Source organism: Bison bison, unplaced genomic scaffold, assembly GCF_000754665.1.
Source record: "Bison bison bison isolate TAMUID 2011002044 unplaced genomic scaffold, Bison_UMD1.0 scf7180017864168, whole genome shotgun sequence".
NCBI classification, from domain to species: Eukaryota; Metazoa; Chordata; class Mammalia; order Artiodactyla; family Bovidae; genus Bison; species Bison bison.
The window spans coordinates 2,033,179-2,043,936 of NW_011494740.1; the positions used below are offsets into that span (position 1 = coordinate 2,033,179).

The window sequence follows — 10,758 nt, forward strand, 5'->3', positions numbered from 1 at the left end:
CATGAGATTTCATTTTTTTACTATGTCTCTTGTATTTTGATTTCTTGAAAAGTGAAGAGAAGAACATCTGCAATTAACTCTAGGGAGTGTAATTCCCTTTCTTAAATTAGAAAAACAGAATAACAGGAATGTCTTATATTTCTCTCACATAAAACCCCACTAAATAGACTTACTTATCCCAGGATTATCCCCCAGAATCAGAAGCCAGTAATTCTGTAGATGGAGTGTAATCTATAAAAATATTGAATCACTATGTTATACACCTGAAACTGATATAATTATGTAAATCAACTGTACTTCAATGAACAAAAAAGGAAAAGAAACCAGCAAGAGAAAAAGAACTCAGCCATTTTTGCCCTCAAGATAGGTGGTAATATAATGATTGGACAATTCCACCATCTCCCTACAGACTAGTCATAGATTAGAGTTACGTCGTATAAATCAAAAAAGTTGAAATTCCTCAGGTAGTTTAATATTGTAATAAAAGTATATATGTTATATTTTCACTTGATTTTCTTACCATATGTAGTGATGTTTCATCATAATACTTTTATATTAGTATCATTGGCACAGGAAATACAGTAGCTGGGTTAGAATCGATTGTTTTGTTTTTCAACCTGTCTGTTTAAAATACTACTGAAATTTTTTCAGGCTATCATTTTTAAAGTTGGTGATACCCACTTTTAACATCTTAAATTCTTTACAGATGAAATCGACAGTTCTTCAATGTCAGATGATGATAGAAAAGAGGTTGTGAACATTCAGACTTGGATAAACAAGCCAGATGTCAAGCATCATTTTCCTTGTAAAGAAGTGAAAGAAAGTGGACACATGTTTCCTAGGTACTTTTTCTTTAAGTTGAATTTTTTCTAAATGTCATTTTTGGTTGCACTGGGTCTTCGTTGCTGTGCATGGACTTTCTGGGCGTGGGGGCTGCTCTTTGTTGCTGTGCACAGGCTTCGCATTGCGGTGGTTTCTCTCGTGTGGAGCACAGGCTCTAGTAGTTGGAGTATGTAGGCTTAGTAGTAGTTGGAAACTGCTGGAGCGGTAGAGCTCACAGGCTTCAGTAGTTGTGGCGCATGGGCTTAGTTGCTTGATGGCATATGGAATCTTCCTGGACCAGGGACCAAACCTGTGTCCTCTGCATTGGCAGGCGGATTCTTACCCACCGTGCCACCAGGTAAGTCCCTCGGTACTTCTTAAAATGCCTTCTTCAGAAGTAAGATTGAATTTAGGGAAGTCGTGATATGAAGGTTAAGTGCGAAAGAAATTCTATGTATCTAAGTACAGTAAGATAGAATTTCTTCTGTCAGCTTGTATTATATATCTTGGTTTTTAAAAAAATATTTTTTAGGTAATTTTTTGGGAAAAATTTAAACAGATAAGTTGAATAGTACATAGAATATAAGCCTCTCTCAAACTCAGCTACTTTTAACTTTTTTTCACAGTATCCCATCTCTCTGTGTAAATATCTTTGTAAATACATACACATATACACATTTTTCCGTTGTCAAACCACTCAGAAGCAGCTTATAAATATGACAAGTGCTTTAGCATAAATCTCTCAAGAATATGAATAGTCTCCTCCACAATTCCAATAACACTGTCACATCTTTAAAAACCTTAAAAATGAGCATCATGTAACATGCAGACCACATGTAAATTTTTCACAGTATCTCCAAGGTATCTTTTATAGTCTTTATCCTTTTTTCCTGATCCAGGGTCTAGTCCTGTTTTACACATCGCATTTGCCTTCTCTCTCTCCTTAGTCTCATCCCTTGAACAACAGTAGTGCTCCCCTCATCATACTGCCCGCTTTTCTTCATGATGAGTGAATCCTTTGAGTCTAGGTCAGGTTTTCTGCAGAATGTCCCTCATTCTGGATATCTGTCTTATTGTATTTCATAAAAGTGTGTGAGTACTGTTACTATACTAAAAGTGAGCTGAGACACAAGGCATGGTGTGGGTGTTAATAATTCTATCCTTATTTTGTCTTTGGGGCCCGTTTCAGAATATTACTAAATATGTAAGGCAGTCCAGGTATTGCTTTGATATAAAGTATATGCTATGGTATGTCACATGAGGATAGTTTGCTGTTAAAAGTCTGAAAGGTAGTATATTTCAAATATACTACATGTAGAATAGATTCCAAAAATCCATTATTTTAATAATTTCTAATTATAGTTTTTATTATATTAAATATAAACTTTACTCTTAAATAGTTACAGAATTTATCTGTCAATAAAACACTAATTTTGCCTGCAACTAAAGGCAAATTAAAAGCTGTTATTAAGTAGCTTATTTAAATCAATAGTGATCCTTTGCCTTCAAAAGTAGTTTCATCTGGAGTTGAAAATTTTTTTAATTGGGACTGTTGAAGTAACAGCTGTTCTGAATGACATTTCTTTTTGCTTTTTTTAATCTTTTGTCTCTCTCAAGTCATCTGTTGGTTACTGCAACACATATGTACTGTTTAAGGGAGATTCTTTCACGAAAAGGATTGGCCTATATACAGTCTCGACAAGCACTAAATTCTGTAGTTAAAATAACATCCAAAAAAAAACATCCTGAGCTAATTACCTTCAAGTATGGAAACAGTAGCGCTTCAGGAATAGAAATCTTGGCAATCGAAAGGTAAGATTTTCTTAGGATGATATTATCTGAATTACTGAATTAGTTCATGATTAAACATGATTTGTTTCTCACTTTGGGGAAATGGATGGTGGAATAGGATACCTGAACCACTTTTATTGGTATTCCTGCTATCTTTTCCTTGCAAATTTGTTGTAATATATGGATTAGGCATTAGCACATGATTTCATTAAGTGCCATAGCTAACTTCACAGACTTTGACAGAAGGGTCTTTAGGAATACCCTACATCAGTGCTGCACTGCATGCTGCTTTGCAAGTAAATGAGCTTTTCTCGGAATGTAAGTCACTGTTTTTATTTTCCTTCATCAAAAAGTTCTTGTTTTGAAAAGTCTCAGTGAACTAAGCAGTGTGCTGGATGATGTAGTTAGTTAACAGTCTGATACAGGCTCCTCCTCGCCTTCTTGCGGACCAGTGACAAACAGTTCTTGGACTGGCATCAGGGCTGTAGCCACATTGCTGTTGAAGCTAAATCATCTTTAATCGTACAGGTAACAGTGTGAAGCCCAGAGGGATTGAGTGACTAACAGATCTTCACACTTAGCTTGTGTTAGAATCAAATATAGCCCTCCTGACTCCTGATCTCCAGTTCATTCCACCTTGCTCTACACAATAATTAGAAAAATCATTTTGCACTTGGATTTTCTTTCTTTCAAAATAGCACTTTTGAGTATATGTTGAGAGAAGTGACGGGGGGAGTACATGGGAGGGCGTCTGTGCTGGGTTTGTGGGTCACTTCCCCATTGGAAGTGGAATCTGAGTCCTCAACAGAAGGCAGTGTTATTAACATATATTTTTCTCCCCATAGGTATTTGATTCCAAATGCAGGAGATGCTACCAAAGCCATAAAACAACAGATCATGAAAGTTTTGGATGCTTTGGAAAGTTAATATAAACGAAAATTATTTCAAAAGAAATTAAGGCAACCAAGAGAAATATGGACATATTTTCCTGACTGAATACTAATTGGAGACTTTCATTTGCTTATGGGGGTGCTTAAATAGCAAGTCTAAGAAAGTATAAATTATTATAATCAATCTCTGGACAGTTAAATTTTTTTTTAATTTTCTTTTGCATTTTTGGTTTTGTAAAATGATTTCTTATAAAGGTCAGTTATCAAATGACTTGAAAGTAGCTGACCCTGTGCCCTTATAAACTAAGGGTGCAGAATGCAGTTCTGTTTTGAAGAGCTGTTTTAAGAGAACATGCATCAGTTTCAGATTTAAAAACAACCATACACATGTGTATTTGCAATGTCTTCACTGAAAATTAGAGATAGAATTCACTGAAGAGACCCCTTTAATTGCTACATTTAGTTTTACCCACTGAGCAGTATCAGAAACTAAAAAGTATTATATAGATCAATAATTAGTTTGCCATTTCTGTTCTTAAAAAGAGTGAAATCTTTTTAATAAAATGGATGAAGATTCCAGCCAATTCAAATTCAGACCAGCTAGTAAAATGTTGAAACATCAGTTCTAAGTCATCTTTGTACCATTAGCTAATAATCTTAACACTGAGTGCTTTAGATACTACACTTCATCTTAATTGTATCTAAGGAGCAGTTAAAAGCATTATAATAAGTAGGTAGGCATGTTAAGATTAAAATTAACACTTGGGGGACAAAATTGTATCTTTACAAGTGTCATTGGTCTCTATTACAAGAGGAGTATTTGATTTAGGATATTTCAAAACAGGTGCTGAGCACACATGGATTTATCTTCTGTGAGATTATGTCTGTGACCACACTAACACTGACTTAAAGAAAAGCTAGATGATCGGAGAGCTGTATAAACTAGTTTTTATCATCACTTCATGAAATATTTTTCTCTTGTTTTTTTGTTTTCTTATTAAAGTTCTAGTGGTTTGAAATGATTTTTATTCTCTTAATATGACAAAACTGCAAGTGGTCTGCTTTATTTTGCAGCTTTCTCAGTTTAATTCATTGAGTTTTGTGTTAGACACATTTGGTGAAAGAAATCCAGGAACACATTTGGGGCCATGGAATGACTGCTTACAAAAATCTGTTTGGGAAGTAACAAGTCCTCACAACCTGCCATGTCCTAAAATGTCATGGATTATCTCTAGGGGTTGATAGAAATATTCAGATGTATCCTGTTTACAGCCAGATATTTTAATTTACTTAAAGGAAATCAAGTGAATAAAAGGCAACATAGTTCAAGATATTTTATTCTCGTATCTAAATAAAAACAGTTTGAGTGGTTGAAGACATTTGCATGAAACTGCACCTGGTACAATACTTGATATTTATAACTCCCCACGACTGTTGTATTGCATTTTTCCCCTTCTTTTGGTGCCCCTTTTAGAAATGTCCTGAAGTCTCATTTTTTGCCCATTTCAGCCATGGGACTTTTTTCATAATATTAATGTAAAGATGTTTGTGTTACTCTTTATAAATTACAGTTGTAAATAAATCAGTACAATTTGCTCAAAACTTTGTGGTTTTTGTTTTTGTGTTTGGCCATGCCAACATGCACATAGGATCTTAGTTCCCCAACAGGGATAGAACCTGTACCCTCGGCACTGGAGGCATTGAGAGTGCAGCCTCTTAACCACTGGACCACCAGGGAAGTCCTCAAAACTTTGTTCTTAATGACAGTATCTCTCTCTCTTTATCCATTTCCACCCAGTTGTAAATCTCTACAGATACCACAAAATTAGGAGATTGAGGGCTATCCTTACAGTGGAATTGAAGTGTTCCAATTTCAGGTTTGAAAGTATTAGATTCCTCTTTGTGTTCATCCAGATGGGTAAGAGGAAAGAGGGAGTTTAAAACTAATGACATTACATTCTATGTGTAGTAAATTACTCCCTTGAACTACTTGTCTAAAATTGTTTGCTCATCTTAATAGCCCAGTTATTATTCATGAATATCAAATGAAAATACTTGTCACTGATTGCACCAGGCACTTACGTAGCTGTATCCTCTCTGCGCTGGTCTGATACCCAGAGAACTAGAATTCACTCTGGGATACCCATATCTGTGTACCCTCCAGAATTGCAGGGGTTGCAGTATTATGAGTTTGGTTCAGTTCAGTTCAGTCGCTCAGTCGTGTCTGACTCTTTGTGACCTCATGAACCGCAGCACGCCAGGCCTCCCTGTCCATCACCAACTCCCGGAGTCCACCCAAATCCATGTCCATTGAGTCGGTGATGCCATCCAACCATCTCATCCTCTATCATCCCCTTCTCCTCCTGCCTTCAATCTTCCCCAGCATCAAGGTCTTTTCGAATGAGTCAGCTCTTTGCATCAGGTGGCCAAAGTCCTGGAGTTTCAGCTTCAGCATCAGTCCCTCCAATGAACACCCAGGACTGATCTCCTTTAGGATGGACTGGTTGGATCTCCTTGCAGTCCAAGGGACTCTCAAGAGTCTTCTCCAATACCACAGTTCAAAAGCTTCAATTCTGCACTCAGCTTTCTTTATTGTCCAACTCTCATATCCATACGTGACCACTGGAAAAACCATAGTCTTGACTAGATGGACCTTTGTTGACAAAGTAATGTCTGCTTTTTAATATGCTGTCTAGGTTGGTCATAACTTTCCTTCCAAGGAGTAGGCGTCTTTTAATTTCATGGCTGCAATCACCATCTGCAGTGATTTTGGAGCCCAGAAAAATAAAGTTAGCCACTGTTTCCACTAATTCCCCATCTATTTGCCATGAAGTGATGGGACTGGATGCCATGATCTTTGTTTTCTGAATGTTGATCTTTAAGCCAACTGTTTCATTCTCCTCTATCACTTTCATCAAGAGGCTCTGTAGTTCTTCACTTTCTGCAGATGGTGTCATCTGCATATCTGAGGTTATTGATATTTCTCCCAGCAATCTTGATTCCAGTTTGTGCTTCCTCCAGCCCAGCGTTTCTCTTGACCTTGGTATTTACTGTATTTTTCAAGATGAGAAAACCAAGTCTCAAAGAAATTTAGTGCAAAGAGTACCCCTCTTCTCTCCCAGATCCCTGGGAATTAGTATTGCTTATTAAGGTGTAAAATCAATCCTCTTAAGATTTGATGTCACTTGCCCATCATTAATAACACATGTTTCTAGTAGGGATGATAAATTTTTACTGATGGTTATTCAACCATTTTTTGCCACTGATACGTTTCACACAGTACCTTTAAAACTTCTTAACATGATATTCTAACATACTAAATTTAGAGCCATAGATTGGCAGTTCTACTTAAAATTGACAGTTTGACTTAGGGAAGACTCAACTCCACAGGTTGAATGTGTAATGAAAGTAATATTTCACCTATACCATTAACAGCTTGAACTTGAAAAATTACATCTTTATTGAAATGTAGTCCGTGTATCATTAGGTTTACCTACAGTTCAGTGGGTTTTAGTGTATTCACAGTTGTGCAACCATCACTACTATTGAACTCCAGGACATTTCATCAGATTGTAATAGCTAATACTGAGTTCAGTTCAGTTGCTCAGTCATGCCTTGACTCTGCAACCCCACGGACTGCAGCACCCCAGGCTTCTCTGTCCATCACCGACTCCTGCAGCTTGCTTAAACTCATGTCTTTTGAGTCGGTGATGTCATCCAACCATCTCATCCTCTGTTATCCCCTTCTGCTCCTGCCTTCAATCTTTCCCAGCATCAGGGTCTTTTCAAATGAGTCAGTTCTTCGCATCAGGTGGCCAAGGTATTGGAGTTTTCAGCTTCAGCATCAGTCCTTCCAATGAATATTAAGGACTGATTGCCTTTAGGATGGCTGGATCTCCTTGCAGTCCAAGGGACTCTTAATTGAGAGTCTTCTCCAACACTGCAGTTCAAAAGCATCAATTCTTCAGCACTCAGCTTTCTTTATAGTCCAACTCTCACATGCATACATGACTACTGGAAAACCATAGCTTTGACCAGACAGACCTTTGTCGTCAAAGTAATATCTCCGCTTTTTAATGCGCTGTCTAGTTTAGTCATAACTTTTCTTCCAAAGAGCAAGCATCTTTTAATTTCATGGCTGCAGTCACCATCTGCAGTGATTTTGGAGCCCCGTAAAATAAAGTTTGTCACTGTTTCTATTTTTTCCCCATCTATTTGCCATGAATTGATGGGACTGGATGCCATGATCTTAGTTTTTTGAATGTTGATTTTTAAGCCAGCTTTTTCACTCTCCTCTTTCACTTTCATCAAGTGGCTCTTCAGTCCTTCTTCACTTTCTGCCATAATGGTTGTGTCATCTGTGTATCTTGAGGTTATCGATATGGAGCCTCAGTAGACCGTAAGAATAGCAGAATTTGGTGGTTGGTAGTTCAGCTGGTAAAGAACCCATTTGCAATCGGAGACCCAGTTCGATTCCTGGGTTGGGAAGTTCCCCTGGAGAAGTGATAGGCTTCCCACTGCAATATGTTTGGGCTTCCCTGGCGGCTCAGATGGTAAAGAATCTGCCTGCAATGTGGGATTCCTGGGTTCTATCCCTGGGTTGGAAAGATCTCCAGGAAGAGGGCATGGCAATCTACTCCAGTATTCTTACCTGGAGAATCCCCATGGTCAGAGGAGCCTGGCGGGCTACAGTTCATGGGATCACAAAGAGACACGATTGAGCGACTAAACACACAGCACATAGAGTTAGAAGGTTATTAAAGATCTTCCTGCTGCAAAGCCAAGTCCAGTTAGTCTGTTAAAGCTTCAAAAACCCCATAGTTACTAAGAACATATTTTCTTTTTTGCTGATCATTTTCAAGTCAGACATTCTGACACTTCATCCCTAAATACTTCAGCATGCATGTTCTCAGATGAAGACTGTTCGGCATAATCACAGTTTTCACATAAAAGTCATTAAAGCAACAAATATCCAGTTCATACTGAAATAAATGTCCCTTAATTGTCCTCAAAATGTTTTTTATAGTATCCTTTTAAAAACTAAGATATATTTCAATATAATTTGAACTATTCCAGACCACAAAGGGTAGCAAATTGGGCTTCTCTGGTGGCTCAGTGGTGAAGAGTCCACCTGCCAGTGCAGGGGACACCTGTTCAATCCCTGATCTGGGAAGATCCCACATGCCATGGAGCAACTGAGCTGTGTGCCATAATTATTGAGCCTTAAAGCCTGGGACCCACAGCTGCTGAAGACCCTGCACCCTAGAGCCAGTGCTCCACAACAAGAGAAGCCAGGACAATGAGAAGCCAGCACACCGAAACAAGTGAGTAGCCCCACTCGCTGCAACTAGAGAAAAGCCTGTGCAGCAACTAAGATCCAGGACAGCCAAAAATAAATTATTTAAAAAAATTTTTAAAGGGTAGCAAATTTTTGTTTTATTACTTTTTGATTCCCCGAATTTGACAAAAGCACAAACAAATTAAAAATCAATTCTAATAAAAGCAAATATCCTAAAACAGTATTAGCAGATTTCAGCATATTCAGTTTAGTCGCGCCATCATATCTGACTCTCTGCGACACCATGGGCTGCAGCATGCCAGGCCTCCCTGTCCATCACCAACTCCCGGAGTCCACCCAAATCCATGTCCATTGAGTCGGTGATGCCATCCAACCATCTCATCCTCTGTCGTCCCCTTCTCTTTCTCCCTTCAGTCTTTGCCAGCATCAGGGTCTTTTCAAATGAGTCAGCTCTTCTCATCAGGTGGCCAAGTACTGGAGTTTCAGCTTCAACATCAGTCCTTCCAATGAACACTCAGGACTGATCTTTTAGGATGGACTGGTTGGCTCTCCTTGCAGGACTGAACTGCTGTTGACGATATTCTGTCTGAACCTAGTTTCTCTTTTCCCCTCTTCTCATCACATAGCAGAGAAGGCAATAGCAACCCACTCCAGTACTCTTGCCTGGAAAATGCCATGGAAGGAGGAGCCTGGTAGGCTGCAGTAATGGAGTCCCGAAGAGTCGGACACAACTGAGAGACTTCACTTTCACTTTTCATTTTCATGCATGGAGAAGGAAATGGCAACCTACTCCAATGTTCTTGCCTGGAGAATCCCAGGGATGGCAGAGCCTAGTGGGCTGCTGTCTATGGGGTCGCACAGAGTCGGACACGACTGAAGCGACTTAGCAGCAGCAGCAGGATCTCATAGCAGCCTTGTACTCCAAACCCAGAGTGCCTAAATCAACCAAGATAATTCTATACTCCTTTTGGGGACTTGTTCAAATCCCCCAAGGCAATCTGGTTAGATAGCATCACCAACTCATTAGACATGAATTTGAACAAACTCCAGGAGAGACGGGGACAGTGGAACTTGGCCTGCTCCAGTCCGTGGGGTCACAGAATCAGGGGACAGTGGAACGTGGCCTGCGGCAGTCCATGGGGTCACAGAATCGGCCACGAACAACTGAGCGACCCAACAACAATCAGTATAAGGTAAGGTAATCTCCCCTGGCCACAGAGGTGATTCAACTAGCAAGAGGTTCAATCCTTTCGTTTAGACTCGGAGAGATAGGTTGTTAAATAATTACTAGCACACCACCCCGATTTAGGTTGTCCCTTGCCTTTCGGTATCTGACTACAAGGATGTTACTGAAACAGCAAGAGATTAACAGGTATTTGAGGCCCGCTTGAAAGAGGACATGGAGAAGGCAATGGCACCCCACTCCAGTACTCGCCTGAAAAATACCATGGATGGAGGAGCCTGGTAGGCTGCAGTCCACGAGGTCGCTAAGAGTCGGACACGACTAAGCGACTTCACTTTCACTTTTCACTTTCATGTATTGGAGAAGGAAATGGCAACCCACTCCAGTGTTCTTGCCTGGAGAATCCCAGGGACGGGGGAGCCTGGTAGGAGGTCGTCTATGGGGTCGCACAGAGTCGGACACGACTGAAGCTACTTAGCAGCAGCAGAAAGAAGACAACCTTTGAGCCCTGCCAAGAGGCCCAGGGGCGGGGCGGGGCGAGAGGCGGAGCATCGGGCGATGATGCCCCGCCCCCGGACGCGCCGCTTTGCCCCGCCCCTCGCGGCGCCGCCGCCTTGGCCCAGAGACCTGGGCTACGCCAACAGTACCTATGGTGCTTCCCGGCAGAGCCATGGCCAGTAAGTAGCGCCGCGGCCCAAGTTCGGGCCGGAGTAGAGGCTTCGGGTGCGACGCCAGCGGAGCGTCTCGCCCGTTCAGCCTCTCTCTCCATCTCC

The 10,758-nt window shown here is 40.3% G+C and overlaps 2 protein-coding genes across 3 annotated transcripts in view; both read left to right on the plus strand.

Annotated features, from left to right (window-relative positions):
• Positions 1-5,105, plus strand: part of TBC1D23 (TBC1 domain family, member 23) — a 57,811-nt gene extending 52,706 nt beyond the window's left edge. For both annotated transcript variants that reach the window (XM_010841947.1, XM_010841948.1), the window contains 3 exons: positions 707-842; positions 2,440-2,634; positions 3,459-5,105. In XM_010841947.1, coding sequence (XP_010840249.1) covers positions 707-842; positions 2,440-2,634; positions 3,459-3,540 — 413 coding nt within the window. In that variant the 3' untranslated portion in view covers positions 3,541-5,105. The remainder of the gene's footprint in view (positions 1-706; positions 843-2,439; positions 2,635-3,458) is intronic.
• A 5,451-nt stretch (positions 5,106-10,556) lies between these two features.
• Positions 10,557-10,758, plus strand: part of NIT2 (nitrilase family, member 2) — a 19,944-nt gene continuing 19,742 nt past the window's right edge. Inside the window, exon 1 of the mRNA XM_010841949.1 lies at positions 10,557-10,662. Coding sequence (XP_010840251.1) covers positions 10,635-10,662 — 28 coding nt within the window. The 5' untranslated portion in view covers positions 10,557-10,634. The remainder of the gene's footprint in view (positions 10,663-10,758) is intronic.